General features: G+C 37.5%; 3 protein-coding genes across 5 annotated transcripts; 2 read left to right on the top strand and 1 right to left on the bottom strand.

The window, feature by feature from the left end:
- Window positions 1–71: 71 nt before the first annotated feature.
- Window positions 72–4,158, bottom strand: cUnh2orf76 (chromosome Un C2orf76 homolog). Of its 3 annotated transcripts, XM_079880597.1 has the most exons (6): window positions 4,035–4,132; window positions 3,778–3,931; window positions 3,365–3,415; window positions 3,242–3,279; window positions 2,723–2,804; window positions 72–498 (listed from the first exon to the last, which is right to left on the bottom strand). In XM_079880597.1, the coding sequence occupies exons 2-6, from the start codon at window positions 3,908–3,910 to the stop codon at window positions 422–424; spliced, it is 381 nt and encodes a 126-aa protein (XP_079736723.1). In that variant the 5' UTR covers window positions 3,911–3,931; window positions 4,035–4,132; the 3' UTR covers window positions 72–421. The 3 variants fall into 3 exon arrangements, with proteins under 3 accessions (XP_079736723.1, XP_079736722.1, XP_079736724.1); XM_079880596.1 differs by having other exon boundaries at window positions 3,778–4,158; XM_079880598.1 differs by having other exon boundaries at window positions 3,365–3,412; window positions 3,778–4,146.
- Window positions 4,159–7,172: 3,014 nt separating this feature from the next.
- Window positions 7,173–12,055, top strand: dbi (diazepam binding inhibitor (GABA receptor modulator, acyl-CoA binding protein)). The gene is made up of 4 exons (XM_079881343.1): window positions 7,173–7,295; window positions 10,081–10,198; window positions 10,290–10,352; window positions 11,527–12,055. Exons 1-4 carry the CDS (start codon window positions 7,287–7,289, stop codon window positions 11,598–11,600), a joined length of 264 nt encoding a protein of 87 aa, XP_079737469.1. The 5' UTR covers window positions 7,173–7,286; the 3' UTR covers window positions 11,601–12,055.
- Window positions 12,056–13,272: 1,217 nt separating this feature from the next.
- tmem37 (transmembrane protein 37) lies at window positions 13,273–16,717 on the top strand. The gene is made up of 2 exons (XM_079882283.1): window positions 13,273–13,436; window positions 15,305–16,717. The coding sequence occupies exons 1-2, from the start codon at window positions 13,338–13,340 to the stop codon at window positions 15,905–15,907; spliced, it is 702 nt and encodes a 233-aa protein (XP_079738409.1). The 5' UTR covers window positions 13,273–13,337; the 3' UTR covers window positions 15,908–16,717.
- Window positions 16,718–19,150: the final 2,433 nt, after the last annotated feature.

Genomic DNA, 19,150 nt, shown 5'->3' with positions numbered 1-19,150 from the left:
ACTGATTGGCTTTAGTTATTGTGGATATTGTACAGGAAACAAGTTTTGAATTGAACTTTCAATCAATAATGTTTTTAGTGTTGTGAAAGCATGATTCATACCTTCAACTTTATTTAACAAAAACAGCAAATAACTTCCAATGTGTCATTTAAATTAAACAAGATTTCTGGTACGTGATTTGTTTTTACTGAAAAAAAAAACACACATTTTGCTCTGAAAAAAAGAAGAACAATATTCTTACATAAGAATATTCAAAAAAAAAAAAAAAAAATTTGACTTGCATATCTGAAACTGTGCTGACAACATTTGAATTGTAAGACTACAATATAAAATGTAAAGCTATAGATTTAATTAAAATAGATGTTTCAATCCCACGTCACAGCCGAAAAAAAGCGCCTCTGGTGTTGAATCCTGATGGCCATCACCATTCTGTCTGTGGATTGGCCTTGAACTGTTTATAGTCTGCCATTTTGAAGAAGGCAAGTTCTGTCTCATTGGCTGTGAAGAGATGAAAGGTGTTGAAATCAAGATTTCAGCAGGTACAAAAATAGTCAATTACCAGAAGTGGACAGGTTTCGTTTTGCATTTGTTTTATATATATATATATATATATATATATATATTACAAATGCAATCTGCATTAAATCCATAGTCTGCTATAGTAATAAAGTAACATTAATTAAAGCTGCAGTCCGTAACTTTTTTGGGTGAGAAACTCTTGCCGTAGCTCGATTCAAAACAGTAAGCTTGTAATAATGTTTTTAACTCCAGTGGTACTGGTGGATTTCCGCTGGAAATTCGAGCATGTCTTTGCGTCATTACGTCACATCTGTACACATAAAGAAGGAGTCCCGACTAGTAGGCTATATTGGCTAGGCTATATCCAAAACATTGTATTGCAGTCCGTAGTTTTTCCTCTTTGTCGCCATCTCTGTTCGAAATCTGCAATTGCATTTATTCGCGGAATTATCAACTTTATGTGGGTTGTGCCTCGGCACTAGCCTGACGTCGTCATACTCAGATTCTAGTCAGAATGTGAGTCTGATACTGTTCCATTGGCCTGTGATTATGGGGCGTGTTTCAACCGAACCAGGAAGGAAAATGCCTCTGCACTCAACTGGATAGACCTACAGCCAATCAGAGCAACGGAGTAAGTGACGTATGTTTTTCATTCATGTTTCCGATCGACAAATGCCTTGATCGCGGTTCACTGTTCCTCTTTTAAAATGAATGCGCTGTCGATATCTTCTATAACAGACGCGATGGCAGAATCTACACATGATGTTTCATAAACAAAGTTCGGGAGGAGCACGTTCAAATAATCAATCCAATCAACTTGTCCAATCCAATCAACAATTACTATGTCTACCCTAGTATCAGCATGAGAGGAAGCATATATTCACTCGGACAGTAAGCCAAATATGCATTTATTCTATCTGACTTATTTGTAAGTGTGAACTCGTGAAATCTCAATTCTCCAGCGGCAGTCATCTTTGTTGTAAACGAATTCAACACAAGCACTCTTTGGTGACGTGGATGATTACGTTACCGTTGCTCATCTGTCCATCATCTTATAAAGCCCGCCCTGACAATTTGATTGGTCCGAACAGCTTTTGCTCGGGCATAATAGCTCCTCAACTGATCAAGTCCAGACCGAACTTCCTGACCTAAAAATTTTGTGGGCGGGGCTAAGTTCGGCTGGCATCCAGGCTCCCTCGGCTCGGCACGGCACAGCGCGGATGAATCCAATGTTTTGAGGAGAACGTGCGGCTGTCAGTCGCCATGCCGGTGTGGATCCTGGCATTCGCAATCACAGATTCTAGCCTACTTTCTGGAAATATGAACAACATAAGAATTTTTTTTTTTTAACATCCACTTTTGTTCTGAGCAACTAAGGGGAAAAAAGCATTGCAGAAAATCGCACTGATTAAATCTAACGATCACTTATCATATCACGTCAAACCGTGCAAATTATACTTTGTTCTCAAATTGTTAATGTTAACAACACCAGCATTGCAGTGACTACATTTAAAGTGTATTAGGGCTACCTGTAGTTCAGTTTCCATTTCTGTGCAGTCTAATTTCTAATTGTCAGACCAACAAATTAATGTTCCTTAGAACTGGTTCTCTATGAAATACAAACACACATATCTGTAATCAGATGCATATTTATCCTTCGCATGGGCCGGTTGCAGTCTCTTTTTTCTCTGTAGCCACTCTGAAGTCTTTTGCATTTTACAACGGGTGAATCTCCAGTTGTCACTGGTGATTGTCATTTGAACCTTTCTGGATCCGCCATCAAATTGATAAGTTTAATTATATCAAGTGCTGTGAGAAAAGGCTATAAATCTCCACCTCCAACATCCACACACTCATAGCCTACTAGCCGAGACTCTTCTTTATGTGTACAGATGTGACGTAATGACGCAAAGACATTCTCTACTTCCCGCGGAAATCCACCAGTTCCACTGGAGTTAAAAACATTATTACAAGCTTACCGTGTTGAATCGAGCTACGGCAAGCAGAGAGTTTTGAACACTGGCTGGTTATGTACTTGCTCAAACATTTATTTTGGATCATTTTTAACCCCAAAAAAGGTACAGACTGCATCTTTAACATCTATCTTTACGGTATATGGCCTTCATATATTAATGTTCATCGCCAACGCCAATTTAGTTTCTCTCCCATCACCAAAACAAACCCTAATATTGCTTTTACATACCAACACCACACGCTCGTAGGCTGCAGCCATCATGCAGAATCAACTTTTCATCATCCTCCAAACTCATTACAAGCTCATTCGTCTGAAATTTAATCAAAAAATATATTATTAATATTTATCATAATAGGTTATATTTACTCATTTTGTTTATAAGCTATTCATCATCATTCATCACCATTAAATTGTTTCTAATCAATCAGGTAGACATTTCCAATTTTTTGTGATATAAATAGGGAATATACTAGAACATGAAATTAGTAAATTGAACCCAATATATCATATTTTAGAAGAAGAAAAAAAAACACTGTATCATATTTAACCCGGTGTTAAAAAAATCTGTGAATATTTAGGAATGAGATCGTGTTTGAATCGAGATCGCGATCTTTTAATCTTCTCTACTTCAGGACAGAAGAACTTGTTCAAGTGCTTTCCCCAAACTGTAATAATCATGTAAATGATAATCATGTCAATATTTTAATGTATACATGCCACAAGTTGCTAATCATATTTAAAAGTTACCTTTGCTCCGTGTGCTTGGTGTATGATTTTCATCGTATCTGCAACAACACAACAAAAGAATGTTAAAGCAAATAACTGCTACTTTTATTTTTGGGGAAAATGTGCAAGCAAATGTAGACTTACCATAGTCAAACTGCTTAAAGGGTGGAGGCAATCCAGCTCTGGTTGAAACTTCTTCAAAGAGAGAAGTGCTAGTTATTCATTATCTGTTGATGTTTAATATCAAACACATAATCAGAAGATTCAGAATCAGAATCAGAATCAGAAAGAGCTTTATTGCCAAGTGTGCTTGCACCCACAAGGAATTTTTCTTGGTACTGAAGCTTCCAGTGCACATATACAAATACAAATACAACAAGAAACATAGTAATACAATTCTAAGAATAAAATATATTTAAAAGAATAAAAATAAAAATAGTATAAATAGTAAAAAAGTAGGGTCACAGTTGGGTTTAGTTAGCTGATTAAGTTAGCTGATTTACTTTTTACTCATAAACATGAGTCATAGGAATTCTGTCAACCCGTGGGCATCGTACCTTTCTTAACAAATGCAATAAACTCCTCCACCGTCTGGTCTAAATGAACGTCTTTGAAAACCAGCGGTTTAAAGTTGCGATGCTCAAAGGACCGAACCAGACGAAGCGTCAGAACCGCTCGATCACACATCATCTCGGGCAGAATCACTCCAGGCTACACGGAACACACACACACTGAGTCCACAGAGGGTTAGAGCCTGCAGATACACACATGTAAATGACCATAGGAACAAGGAGCACTTCGCTGTTTAGCGTACTTCTATTTTTTACAATAACAATTTCAAAGCGTTTATTTCCAGCATGTTCTGAGAAGTGAAAGTCTAGACCAAACTAGCCGCTGTCTCATGATGCATCGATCGTAGGCAACAGCAGTATCAGACTAGAGCAATAGAACTGCAGCATGTGACTCTCACTGTGGAACTAGTGGTTAAGAAAAAGAGATGTCTCCACAACATAACAATCCGTTGCATTTTTTTTTTTAAATTCTATGGCTTGTTTTATGAGTTATTTTATAAGCACTTATTATATGCTTTTATAATTATATTCATACTTGTCAGAAATGGAATGCAAAAATTATAATTTGAACACTTTCCAAATGGGATAAATAAAAAAAATCTTCTGGAATCAAAATATATATATTTTTAAATTCATGATCTTGGGGAATTTGACAGAATATGACTTAGCTCCATACGTTTTTGCACAAGATTCTGCGTGGTAGCTTATAAATATGACTTTCCCTGGGAGGGATTCATTTGAATTTTGACAGTTCTGATTCTTATCGATTCCTGAAAAAAAAGAAAAAAAAAAAAAGAAAGAAAACTTAGATATCATTCACATTTATTCTAAGTCTTCTTGAAAAACATTTGATTGCAGCTGAATACCATCATCAGGATAAAGAACATTTACACAAGGAACTTTTGCCTATGGTTTAAAAATACCATAGTAAAATTAACTAACCTAACTAAATTAAAATTTCAAGCATAATTAAAGACAAGTGCACACTCAGTAATTAAAAAAGGACAAATAAACAAATTAGCAATCGCACAAATAAATACAACTGAACAAAGATACGATTGAAATAAACAGTGTTTTAAGATTTTCAGGTAGAGAAACAGTATTCAAATGTAAAATAACACTGCACTTTATAAACAAAATATACATTGCAAATATAGTTACAAAAGTTATTCAGTCAAGAACAGTGAGTGAGTTTTCTTTTGTTTGATTAACTTTGTTCTAGAGATGGCAGCAGATACAGTGCTATGCATAAGTTTAGACACCCATGCTAAAGTTGACTAAAAAGAGGAATAAAAAATCATCTTTTGGAAATTGAACTTAATGCCTTAATTAAAAAAAATAGGAAAAATCCAACCTTTAAGGACACCAATTTTCTTTGTGAATGAATAATGTATCGTAAATAAATAAATGTTCTTTATTTAAACACTTCTTTAGCTAAACTAGCCCCACATCATCACATAGCCTTCACCATACCTAGAGATTGGCATGGTTTTATTTCAGTTAGCCTAATAGCTGGTTTGATTTGCATTGAGAGATGATCTTATGGAAAGTACTCCATGCCAATCTCTAGGTATGGTGAAGGCTATGTGATGATGTGGGGCTATTTTAATTCCAAAGGCCAAGGGAACTTTATCAGGATGCATAGTATCCTGGATCCATGAAGTAACTGGCCTTTAAAAATAAAAATCTGCCTGCCTCTATGGGAATTTAACATAGGGGTGTCCAGACTTATGCACCCTGTATTTTAAGGAAGAACATTTATTTATTTACGATACATTATTCATTCACAATGAAAATTGGTTTCCTTAAAGGTTGGATTTTTCCGAATTTTTTTAATTAAGGCATTAAGTTCAGTTTCCAAAAGATGATTTTTTATTCCTCTTTTTAGTCAACTTTAGCATGGGTGTATTCACTTATGCATAGCACTGTATATTAGGCTGCTGTCACTTTAAGAGCTGCACGGATCCAATACACTGTTACACATGCGTTTTCTTTTTTTCAAATGTTTACATTACTAAAGAAATAACCAACTATGTTTGTGAGAATATTTTGACATATTTTTGTGTGTATTTGTCCGTTCAAGTGCAAAAAGACGCGGAAGAGAGCTCAGTTCAGTGTCGCGCACTATTCAGTATGAGAGGCGGCTTTCTGTGCGCATGCTTCGGATGTGTGTGTGCAGAAAACAGTGCGTGAGTCTTCTTTCGCTTGAGTGTTTTAAAGTCATTACCAAATAAATAAAAGAAATCGAAATTTTAATTTTATAACAAGTGTTCGATTCCAGAATTAGAATACAGTTTTTTAATTCCCAACTGACAGAAAGTAGCAAGCAAATTAGACTGGATCTATTCAAACAGCACTTGTCATTTTTGTGTGCAGTGGCCCCTCAGCCCTATCTATAATAGTACTTTCTTATAAATCTGTTTATTTTTCTAGCCAAGTTTTTTGTACATTTTTGTCTGTCAAACCTCTTTTTGTTATTTTTTGCAAAGACCTGAAATGTTATTTGGGTACTATCTCTTCTTCCAACAATGCCAAAGCTTTAAAGTCTGTTACATTGTGCACAAAGTATAATATTTATGCTTTTTTAAAATGAAAACAAAAAGGGACTCAAGGCATTTCTCTCTCTCTTGAATTTATTTTAAATTATATGTTATCCTTGGCTCAATTTATTATTATTTATTTTTTGTCTGTTTATTTTACTTGCTTTCACTGGCTTTTTGTCTACTTTTTATAATTATATTATTGTTGGTTAATTCTGTTTTGAGTTGTAACTATGTATTGACGGTTATATCTGTTCAATAAAAAATGAAAAAAAGCCCTATCTATAATGCTGTTAGTATGTAGTTGAGTCTGTTTGCGACAATGCAAAAGGACATATAACTTCATGTGTAAACATAATTATAAGTCTACATCAAGTGCACTATATGGGCCACGGCCAACATGCACAGGGACATACTGTGTGGAAAGTAATTTGCATATGTTGATCGGTGTGCTGTTAATTAGCTTCATGAGTATTTGCACTCCAAATTTAGTTATTTACAGTATTTTAAACATCAGGTTCCACAAACCTTTTTATAAATTATAGATTTATAAATATAGCCATTACAGATAATGTCTGGATGCAAACAAGGATCAGTCGTTTATCCAAACACCCAAATGCAAAACCACTGATAAACATCAGAAGACACGCCAGTGTAAATAGGAGCCTCTGTTGCAATGTGTAAATGTCGGTTTGAATAAAGGCCATCTCTATATTTGCACAGTACTCTCAATCTGGCATCCCTGGAGTGACCCTGTGGCCCAGTTGAAAGAACCTACAATTTCGTGGATCTGATTGGACAGGTGGCTCGGTACATGCTCCAGCAGCCAATGGCGTGAAGGGGGCGTGGCCACGTGCGTACAGTACGGCAGTCCTCGGAGTGTGTGTTGCTGCCATTCACTCACAGCGGGTTTAAAGCGCATCATTTCTACAACAGCCTGAAGCATCTGCAACCATGTCTGAGGTCAGTATGAACAAACTCGACGCTTTTGTTTGATACGAGGGTGTTTGAGCCTTGCGATGTGATGCATTTATGACTTTTGCTGGTAATGGAAACGACATGGTGCCTTTTGAAAAGGCCCACGTGAATTAATTTGCATTTCATATGTGATATTGGTTTATCTCGATCGAGAGAGGTTTAAAATACCGGTAACACAATACAATACAATACAATATAGTACAATACATGTAGTAAATGAGACTGGAGGGCATATAATACTGCATGTGTGGAGAGAGCGCCATGTCTGTGTGGGTGTGGCGCGTGACCGTACGCTAGAATATAGAGCGAGCGCGCGTCTGTGTTCCGCTGTTTTTAATCGATGTTTTTTACGCGCGCGACGGACGCTTTTTGGACCGCTACATCGCGTTTACTACACCCTATAGAGATGGTTAGCCCCAAAATCCTGTAGTAGCCTATGACTCGAATGACTTTCATAAAGGGAGATGTTAGAGAGATGGTGATAGCCTCAGTCACCATTCATTTTAATTACATGGAACAATTATGCAATAAAAAGTGGAAGGTGACATTATTTATGGAAGCTTGTTTCCACCCCAGAATAAAAAATAAATAAAGTTAATTGCTACTTTTTATCTCACAGCTCTATTTTTTTTCTTGCAATTGCGAGTAAGTTGATAAAGTCGTAAGTCATAAATTGTGAGATAAAAACTAGCTAAATACTCAGAAAAAAATATATTTTTCCCCCTCAAAAAAAAGTTAGAATTGTGAGATATAAATGCGCAATTGCAAGAAAAGAAAAAATCGTAATTGTGAGTTTATTCTGATTCTTACTTTATAACTAGCAATTCTGACTTTTTTTCTCGCAAATGCGACTTTACATCTCACAATTCTGAGTTCTTTTTATCAGAATTGTGAGATATAGGCCTAAACTTGCAATTGTGAGGAAAAAAAGTCCGAATTGTGAGATAAAAAGTCTTATCTTTTCAATTGTTTTATTCCATGGCGGAAACCAGCTTCCCAACATTATACTTACCATCGCATTCTGTTGTTTTCTCTGAAGAACTTCTTACAGGTTTGGAAGGACGTGATCGATGATGGCAGGAAAATTAACCTTTAAAATAATTTGTTCCTTTTCTATTTTGAACCGTGAACCATGTCTCTGCGTGTTAGCGCCCGCTTTCACCACAGTCTCATTCATTGTGCAACAGCCGGACATTTTGGGAAGTTTTTAAATCAACTAAAATGTTCTTTAATTCCATGATCTTTGAGCTTTTTCAAATGGCGACTTGCAGTTCATTGGAAGGAGAGTTATTTTAGTACTGGAGCATGTGGGTTATGTGGTAATGGCCGTTACCCATTAAAAGTACCGCATAGAATACGTTAACGGTTCTTTTCCTAAAAATACTTGCCAGTTAAAGGTGTGAGAAATGGCTTTTAACCAGCTTGTAGTTAGTCCTACTGCACACTGAAATCTAATAACGTGTTATGACTGAGGTTTACTGGTTTGATGTAACAGGAAGATGAACCAACAGAAGTTGGTTGATGATGGTGTGCCTTGGTGTGCATGTCACGTAATCAGGGCAAAGAATCACTGGCATAGTAAAGTGTGTGTAAGAGGAACGGAGTTTGCCCTGATTAGAGATCTGCTGAAAGCCTTCATTATTGTGTGCTTGCTGTTGCTCCGTGGTTATGTAATCACGCCATGTCTCCCACCAGCACTGTGAAGCAAGACTACGAATGTAAAATAGCCATGACCAAAATCTTTTCAGTTCTTTTTTTAAGAAATAAGAATTGAATGCATATGGATGTAGATGGTTTTTCAGAGCAGAGTCCAAAATGGATGGGGCTTAGGGGAAATTTCACTGAAAGTAACTGATATTCTGTCGTGCTTTAGTCTTGCAGTTACATAAATATCACAAACAAATCTACACCGTTGCTGTAGATTCTGTTGCAACACAGCAAAATAAGTCATGTTATACCAGAGTTGTGAAATGTGATGAAAGACTCACCACTTGCTATGGTTCTATCCACTTATTTTTATGTGAACTTTGGAATATCACTGGATGGAAACGCCAAGATGGCCACACAAAACTTATGCACTCAATTAAGGCAGATCATTTTTTCAATCCGATGGATGAGAAGACTTGCATGAACTACGATGGAAACACATATAAATCCCTTGATGTGCAACAAAAAATTCATTTGATTTTCCCTCAGAAGAGGCTGTGATTGGATAACTGGACTAACTAGCAGACCAATGCATCTCAAATGTTGGCTTGGTTGTTATAAAACGCCCGAGTCCATGTCTGTTATCAGACTGATTTGGTTTAATTCCCTCCAAAAGAGTCTCGCACGATTGTGTTCCCAAACACCAGCATCCGAGAACGTGACAGCGTGTATTGCGTTTCGTCTGACGTTCTGAGACGCAACTCGAGCCTGATTTCAGCAACTTGCAGTTTTATTACAGATATTTTGCACCAATTTCCCATGAAGTGATGAACACATGGGATTGAAACTGTTTTATTCGCAAATGTTTTAGGCCTATGCATTGCAATTTTCCAATTTTGCACACAAGTTACATTTGCAACTTTGCGTGGAAACAGCTAGTAGGCCAGTCCTTAGAAAGTTATGATAACTTTCTAAGGACTGGCCTACTAGCTGTTTCCACGCAAAGTTGCAAATGTAACTTGTGTGCAAAATCTCAAAAGTCTTAAAGAAAACTTAAATCAGTGTTGCTGACTGATTGTCCACATGAAGTGTTCTGTCTGGTCATGCTGTTGGTGTTTCACAGGCTGAGTTTCAGAAAGCGGCAGAGGAGGTCAAACAGCTGAAAGCGAAACCAGCGGATGCTGAGATGCTGGAAATCTACAGTCTGTACAAACAGGCCACCGTAGGAGATGTCAACACAGGTCAGCTTTTCCTCTAACCCATACACGTGGCTTAAGTCTAAAACTAGATTGCAGCTCTTTAAAAGGTGTGTGTGTGTGTGTTTCTTTCCAGCTCGACCAGGCATGTTAGACTTCACTGGCAAGGCCAAATGGGACGCCTGGGAGGCAAAGAAAGGTCAGTTTCTCCTCCCTGCCACCAGAGGGCAGCGAGATATCATTAGGAGTCGTTAGAAAAAGGGATCGAGCAGATCAAACCGTAAGTCGTAGAGACTTGAAACTTTGAGGGATGGTAGTACTCACACCCTCTACAATGTCACCAAAGCTCACTCCGATCGGCCTGATGGTGGCGCTACAGTGGTCAAAATTACAAAATGGCTCATAACTCCTAAACCTAGGCTCAAGTGTCTTATATCGTGGGAATCCTTGGCTCAATATGAACAAAATGCATGTCTCTGATTTGATCGTCACACTGGTGAAATGTTTGGGTACTTTGCATTTTTCGAAAACCCTACTTTTGCGAACTATTCCTAGGTTTTTCGCCCAATCGGAACCAAACCAGCGCAGAAAGATTCTCTGGACTCTGATTGTCAATAATTATCAAAACGTCGAAAACGGTTAATGCGGGCGTGGACACTTCTACAAAAACGGCTATCCCTAACCGAATGAGATAATTTCACCAAACGTGGTACACCTATCTATGTATGGGCTTGTTATGTGGTCACGTGAAAAAGGACGTGGTGACTGGCCACTTGGTGGCGCTATACCATGAAAAAAACACGAAAACGGCTATAGCTATGCAACAGTCAGTCCGATTGACTTGAAAACTGGGATGCGGTGTCTTTGTCCAAAGTGCCGCAATTGTTTACGAGGACATTCGAGTATCTCAAAAAACACGGCCGCCATTGGCCAGTGGAGTTCGAGCTGGTTTCAGACAAGGTTAACAGAGGCCAATCAGAATGAAATTCACTAGGAATTCAAAAGAAATCGACAACCGGCAACTTTGTCAATCAAAACGTTCGTAAATATTGGAGATTAATTCGAAAACCTACTTTCGCGAACTAGTCCTAGGTTTTTGGCTCTACCTCGATAACTTAAAAAGCTTTAAAACATATATTTCCTGTATTGGCTGTAAATGGTCTTTTCCATCTATGATCTATTTGGTTACATGCTTGCTAAATAAAACTTAATATCTTTTTACGCATATTCATTGCTGCTTGCAGCTATATTTTATTAGTTTGTGTTTTCTCAGTCTTAATATATAGAATAAATAATCTTCAAAAGCAGCTCACTCTGTGTGTGTGTGTGTGTGTCTCCCTTTACATCTGTTTTTCTTCTCTTGCATGTTTCAGGAATGAGTAAGGATGATGCTGTGAAAGCCTACATCGCTAAGGTAGAGGAGCTGAAAGGGAAATACGGGATCTAACAGCCGGACCCCATCACAGCCAGCCTGCCTTTACCTGTACTGTTCTCCTCATATAAAGCGCCTTAAGGCCTCCAGTGTGTCCCTCATGAGGGTGTTACGGTTGCGCTGTAGCACGCAGACTCTGTTCTGTGTGAGAGAATAGGCACATTCCCCGCAGGCCAAGAGAAATCTACCACCAGCAACCATGTAGTGAAAAGCAACAAATCGACCACCAGCAACAATGTAGTGAAAAGCAACAAATCGACCATGTAGTGAAAAGCCCTAATGAATGCAATGCCATAAAATCACTTTTTCAAAACCCCCGTGTTCAATTTGTATTTTCTTACAAACACTGATGAAGATAAACATGTTGGATTTCCCTTAAAAACTATCATGTGATTGATTTCTTTTTTAAAAGTGAGACCCCTGTGGAAGATTTTGTGATTAAAAAATGACCTGATCAAATATTCAAATGCTTACTGTGTGACTGTGCGTTTACTTGTTTCAAGATGTAAAAAAAAAAAGTTACATTTTATTGACTACACTTGAGTTGTTTTCCTGAGACAGACTTGATCTTGATAATGTGCCTGACTGCAACTATTGTGAATATCTGTACTTGATATTATCAGTCTTGAGGGCTTATCAGCTAGTCAAGGGTCACATGACCAGACATTCACTAACACATGAAATATTTATTTCTATGCACTGGGATTATGTTTTGGATGATGTTACTAAACTGAGTGATGTGTCCCTTTCAGCATTTCTTCACCTCAGTCTGGTAAGGGATCAAAGTCTTTTTGCTAGAGAGTGTAAATTGCATTTATGTTTTGGGTCACCATCACCACAAAAAGGACTTTGGTCAGTCAATAATGATAATCAGCAGTTTAATCTGTGAAGAGAAACATTGTTAGCAATATAAGTTTAACACCTAATGCAGGCTTGGTATAAACAACAAAAAATATTTTCTAATTACTACATATAGGCCTAGTATTATAGTGACTATTATGTTTTATTAGTAGCCTAACAATTAGCCATTTTACTATAGTGTCTAGAGAAAAAAAGATATTAATGATTAGTTATTTGTTAAAACAGCTCTAGCAATCTAATACTGGGGGGAAATTTATAATCTGAACAGAACTAAAAATGCGAGAATGGGAAAGTACTAGCCTACTGTCTGTCACTATTAAATATATAACTGCTAGTTACGATATATCGTGAATAAATGTTGAAACATTTTACCATATGTGCTTGTTCCTTCAACTGTGGACCAATGAAAATAATTCTTAAAAGACATTTTCCACACACTAAAATTTGAGTAAAACACACACACACACACACACACACACACACACACAAACATATAGGAATTGTTGATGTCTATTTTACTCATTAATTAGATTATAGTTTTGTAATTAATAATAGGCTTACTTTTAGGCTTTTAAATCTAGGGGGAAATATGAATGCGTAACGTTTCCAAGATAGTTTTGTTGCCTTAATATAGCTAAAATAAAGAAAACATAAAGAAAACACTATTAGTTTTCTATAAAAAAAAAAAAAAATCCTGTAGGATTCAAATGTGCGAAGTTGGAGAAACTTCCTCATGCATATGCTGCCTCTCGCATAATAATATTAGATTTAGTTAGCGAACACCTCCTCCGTGACCGGAAAACCAACGCGCGCGCCCGTGATCTGCGTGTCAAGGCGAGACGGGCGGGTTTAAACACTCAACTAGCCTACTTCAGTTAATCTTACACTGAAATGATACTGTACTTTCGACTGGAGTTGACTTGGCTTCTTCGTCTCGCTTCTCCTGGTCTGTTGGCTGTTGAAATCAATATGACGGCAATAAAAATCAGGGTAATGCCTTTTAAATGTATTTTAAGTGTTTATTTTACGTTTGGGATGAAATTTTACATTTTCTTTGGATTTAAGGGCAATAATATGCTTCCTAATATTTAGCGCAATCAACTTTTACAAGAAGGAATAACAAAATGAAGTGTTATGAGCGGGGAAAACATTATTATTATATGCACAAAAAATTGGCCCACTATTTTTTTTTTAAATACTAAACTACATATTTAGGAGGTAAACAGATTAAAACAGAACCGCAGTCTGGCAGCTTTCAGTCAGAAACTCTCTCAGACAAAAACAGTACTAAAGCTGTCACTGCAGTATAGCCTTGTACCATATTTACCCATAAAGGGGTGGACAGTAACAAAGTACATTTACATGAGTACTGTACTTAAGTATACTTTTTGAGTAGATCTGTACTTTACTTGAGCATTATTTTTTCTGGAAACTTTTTACTCTAACTTCACTACATTTGAAAGACAAATATTGTACTTTTTACTCCACTACATGTCTGTCAAGGAAAGTAGTAATTCAGAAAGGGGATGATTTTGGTTGCAGGAGTTGCATTTTGTTTGGAAATGAAAATCAGGTTGACGTCAGAACCCGACGTCGGATTTTGGTTTGAAATTAAAGTCGGGTTGACGTCAGAACTCGACTGATGTTGGTTTCTGACCTCAACACGATTTTCATTTTCAACCACAATACAACGTCTGTCCAACGTTGGAGATTAACGTCAATCTGATGTTGGATTCTGACATCAATCTGATTTTCATTTTCAACGTTGGGTTTGGTCTTCTAATTGCGAATTTTGTCTGGAAATTTTGTTGTGGAGCGCACTACTTGAGTGCACTTATTAATTAAATGTTAATTGACATTTATATCAGAAAATGAGCGATGGTTTGGCTAGATAAGACTCTTATTCCTTAGCTGGGATCGTGTAGAGCTGCACTGAAACTGCAATTTTGAATCGTTGGACCCCATTGAAGTCCACTATGGAGAAAAATCCTGGAATGTTTTCCTCAAAAAACTTTATTTGGTTTTCTATTGCCTAAGTTAGGCTGGCTGTATTGAGAGTTCAAACAGTGCCGAAGTTTAGGGCAAACCCCACCATACCTCGCTGTCACCAATGAGGGCAGGTCCTGGAGATGTGGTGGCTGTGACGTGGGATGTTGGAAAGTAGGAGGACAGAACTATTAAAGTGGTAAAAATCCAACTTTTAATGTTGTTTATGTGTCTATGTGGTGTGTTTAATATGCATTAAGACAAACCATGTGTAAATTCATAAGTCGACTCCATTGCTGAGTGTTTTCTCCTTAAAACTGCAGTGAACCAAAGACAGTCTCAAAAACACGCTTTGAAATCGTTGGTGTTTCTGACGTCACAAACTACCTTGTGACCAATCAGATCAACGTGTGATCGTCAACCAGTGGATCTCTGAGCTGAGTGTGTGAGTGAGTGGAGGCGGGGCTCATTTGCATATTCATAGAACCGCTTATACTAAACGAGGCAAGGGTGTCGAGTTACATTCAAGCTATTTTAAGGCATGAAGATTTTTTTTTTTTCAAGGAAAAAACATTTAAATATGTAATTTTGGTGATCAGAGATGAGTTTTAAGGGATTCAATTATTGACTACAGGGGAACTGTAAGATAAGTTGTCACTTAATTGAGAATTGATGCCAAGGACCAAATTTAAAGAAACAAACAAACAAACAACAAATTGTTGCAAAAAGTGCTCTTATCTACTCAGAGGCCAAAGGTCAGGTGCAGGTCTATCTGTGCACGTGTTTTCTTTTCTGAGAGTGAAGTGCGAAACATAAGAGCAGGATCTCATGTTGACACAGATGTGGGTCACATTTCTTCTGTTTCTCTCTAGGTTGCGGCTTTTCCACATGGGAAACCCGTTCCTCTTTTTCTAGACGTATTGTGCCGCAGTCTTATCATCCTGTGCACGTCTCTGTCCGTCGTCCTCTCGTCTGTCGCGGTGTGTGACGGTCACTGGCTGCTGGCCGGCGGACACATGTTCGGTCTGTGGTATTTCTGCTCGGTGGATCAGCAGAGCCTTAAAGCGTCCCAGAACTGCACCACACATCTGGAGGAGTCGGGGGTGGAGGGTCTCGGCGTGGGCTTGCCGGCCTGTCGCTCGGTCATCACGCTGGCTGTGCTCAGTGCTGTATTCGGACTGGAGCTGCTCGTGATGTCGCAGGCGAGCGAAGGGAGGGACTCGAGTCGGCGCTGGACTCTCGGGACACGGCTGGTGCTGCTGGCGGGGATCATGGCCGCCGGAGGGGTCGCGGTGTTTGTGCTCCTGTTAGGGACATTTGCAACACTCCTAGGGTTCACGCTCACCTTCTGGTGCCAGTTCACCGCCACTGTCCTGTTCTGCCTCAACGGACTGGCAGCGCGGCACATCCAGCAAATCCAACCTCTGCTGCCCTTTAGTGGACATCCTGACAAACTGCAGAAATCAGACGTCTGACAGGAGATCTGCTCTGAGTCTGCAGTCTGAGGGATCGTGATGGTTTGTTAATAATCAGGTACACACACTCTTTAAAATAGGGCCCAGTGTTCCATATTTCACACACTCTTAAAAATAAAGGTTCCAAAAGGGGGTTCCAAAAGTGATGTCATAGAAGATCCATTTTTGGTTCCTCAAAGAAACATTCAGTGAAACGTTCTTGAAAGAACCATGTTTTTTCTTGTTGTGAGGAACATTTTAATAATCTAAAGAACCGTTTTCGAGTTCTTTTGTGGAATGAAAAGGTTCCATGGATGTTAATGCCAATTATGAACCTTGATTTTTAAAAGTGCAGGTGTTGTCCATGTATTTTTAATGACACATTGCATTGTGTTGTGTTATGGTTGAAGGGAAATTTAAAGGAAAAAGTCCTGGAAGAAAGATTTTCCATTTTTCTCCGAATTTGTATTTTTTATTTTTATTTTTTACAGTGTAGATAATTTACATTTACATTTATTAATTTAGCAGACGCTTTTATCCAAAGCGACTTACAAATGAGACTTACTTTAGTCTCATTTGAAAGAAAATGAAAGATAATAACTTTAATTTTCCACAAACCTGAACGTTTTTACTAGTCTCTGTTTGCTTGTTTTATTTATTTTAATCATAAATATTTCTTTCACAGCAGATCATTTCAGTCTATCATTTATATATATATTTTTTTTGTCATTCATTCTCATTTCCATTTAATTTCAATAATGATATAATTAATGATGATCAGCACTTGATAGCTGACAGTTTTCATCTGTGAATAAATCACTCTTTACAGTTAGTCTTTGTAGTATATTTAATGAAATGTTCTCTCTTTTACATCAGATCCTTTTATACAGTATTTTTAATTGTTTCTTATCTATACATCTCATTTTATGAGATCTCTATACAGTTCATTTAATAAAAATAATGTTTTTGTCTTTACATTTTTGTGTATTTCACAACTCACACTGTTTCACAGGACAACACATGGATATTAGGTGTTCAAGGCATCATTATTATCTCAATATTTACACAGCCAAACAGTGGGATGAAGAAAAAAAAAAACATTAAAGGGGTAAATATATGCCTTTTTAATAGTTTAATGTTTCTTGAGGTTCACTTTTATTTGCAGTTATTTTATTTACAGTTTTATTTGCACACAAAATAGTCATATATTTGCGAAACATTATTTTCCAAGGCGGCCTCATTTCAGAAACACTTAGTTGTGGTGCACTGTCTCCTTTAAGACTTCAGTAAACGGTCACTGATTGGCTAACATCGTCGCATGTTCCCTGGGTGCTTCTCATTTCTTAAACTGTGAGGAAATGAGGAAACACAAACTAGGAAATGAGAAATGAGTCGAAAAGTTAAATGGATGTTGATGTGTTGTTGTGCAGCCAGTCAGAGTAAAGTGACATCATGATGTGGAAAGAGTCACTCTTTTGTATTAAGGATGAATATTTACAGTCATGAAAGCTCTTATATGTCAAAAGTTCAATGAAAATTTGATTCCTCATGTCATAACTTTTAAATAATATCTCTTATTGTGCTGTCTTTACCTATTATTGACATTGTATATATATATTTGTATCTGTTTCCTAATAACTACAACACCACAATGAACAAGCATATACAATACAAATACAATAATTTCCCTAAACTGTCAGACAGTTTGTTATGGCCATGAAGCTTTTCTCTCAGTGAGTGTCAGTCAACGGAAAGCTTTTGATTCAGGTTTAAATGGACTGTGCATTTCTGACTGGTTCACCTGTTGCCACTCTCAGAAGAAGAGGTTCTGTATGGAACTTAAAGGTTCCGTCAGGCGCTTCATATATAGACCCTTTTATGGGTTCCCATCATGGATGTAGTTTTAATTCACTCATTTAATTTAAATTCATATTTAATTTTAACCCTTGTGTGTGAGTTTCAAAAAAGTTACAAAGAGGTCCTAGAGAACATGTTTGTGTCCAAAACAAATCATACAAATATAATACATTAATATTTTGCTCTGCTTTCACTGACTTTTTTGGATATGATTGGTTAATGATTAGCAACAACATTAATATTTATGCATTATTATTTTTGTGCATTGTCAGAATTTTTTTTTTTTTTTTAAGACCAAACACACACACGCGCACACACTGTGTTTTAATGTTATATGGGAGCGTTCCATAGACATAATGATTTTTATACTGTATAAACTGTATCTTCTATCTCCTAACCCTACCCATCACAGAAAACTTTCTGCATTTTTACATTTTCAAAAAAAGGTAATTCTGTATGAATTATTGTTTTACTCATGTGGTCCTAAAAATGTCTAGCCTAGAAATGTAGACGCACCCTAGCGGCAGCAAATGTAATTTGCAGCCAGTGTCGTTTAGCAACTCTCCGTTTGCTTGCGAGCTGGAAAAACCAAGCTCTAGTCAGGCCAATCACATCGTGTATAGAGTCGGTGGGCGGGCTTAACATGATGACGGCAGAGTTGTGACGTGAATTCCCTGCTACTTGATATCAGAGAAGAGCTGCTGCCGAACAGCGGTCTCTCGAATCGGCTTTGGCCGCGACTCTGGAGGACTTGGAGTTAAGCTTTACTTTGAGAGAAGAACAAAGAACGGCACTGAAGTCATTCTTAAAAAAGGAAAAAAGGAGTTTTGCCGACCAGATACGTCAAAAGTTAATCTATCCACTAGCTCCGCTGGTGGGAAAGCGCTCTGGTTGGTTGTAGTGCTATCCTATAGTGCAGAGGGAATTTGAAAGACTACCGTATATGCCGCCCCTCGGATCGAGCCCTGCCAATGGTGTGGGTCTGACTTGTCAGGCTAAAAAATGTCCCCACAAATTCAAAAATTACAAGTATTACTATCATTGTGGGGACATTTGGTCCTCATAACTTAGGGTTTACCAGGACCACACACACACACACACATTCAACTGGCTCTATAATACAGCAGTATTTGCTCCATAGGCCAAACCTGAGACATGGCACATCATGTGGAAAATAGTAAAAAAAATAATAATAAAAAATTTTATTTTGAATAACAGCCTAAAGACTGCATGATTTTATTCTTAAATGGCGCTGGGAATATTTTTTGGCATTTTAATGGATTTAAACAGGGATATTTCTGTCCTTTAAGGTCCTCGGTTTAACCATTTTGTGTAAAATAGATTTATGAAAGGAAATGAGGGTAAAAAATATTAAAATTAGAATAAAAATACACACCTTCAGCTAAA

Source organism: Squalius cephalus, assembly GCF_949319135.1.
Source record: "Squalius cephalus genome assembly, chromosome: 9".
NCBI lineage: Eukaryota > Metazoa > Chordata > Actinopteri > Cypriniformes > Leuciscidae > Squalius > Squalius cephalus.
This window is presented reverse-complemented; position numbering and strand designations above follow the sequence as displayed.

Excerpts from the sequence above, each read along its gene's own strand:
- tmem37 (XM_079882283.1), top strand. The coding sequence starts at position 13,338 with ATGATACTGTACTTTCGACTGGAGTTGACTTGGCTTCTTCGTCTCGCT. Across the intron at positions 13,437-15,304 it reads TGACGGCAATAAAAATCAGG|GTTGCGGCTTTTCCACATGG; the intron begins GTAATGCCTTTT and ends GTTTCTCTCTAG.
- dbi (XM_079881343.1), top strand. Across the intron at positions 10,199-10,289 it reads CGTAGGAGATGTCAACACAG|CTCGACCAGGCATGTTAGAC; the intron begins GTCAGCTTTTCC and ends GTTTCTTTCCAG. Across the intron at positions 10,353-11,526 it reads CGCCTGGGAGGCAAAGAAAG|GAATGAGTAAGGATGATGCT; the intron begins GTCAGTTTCTCC and ends TGCATGTTTCAG.
- cUnh2orf76 (XM_079880596.1), bottom strand. The coding sequence starts at position 3,910 with ATGATGTGTGATCGAGCGGTTCTGACGCTTCGTCTGGTTCGGTCCTTT. Across the intron at positions 3,280-3,364 it reads CTTTAAGCAGTTTGACTATG|ATACGATGAAAATCATACAC; the intron begins GTAAGTCTACAT and ends GTGTTGTTGCAG. Across the intron at positions 2,805-3,241 it reads ACCAAGCACACGGAGCAAAG|ACGAATGAGCTTGTAATGAG; the intron begins GTAACTTTTAAA and ends ATTAAATTTCAG.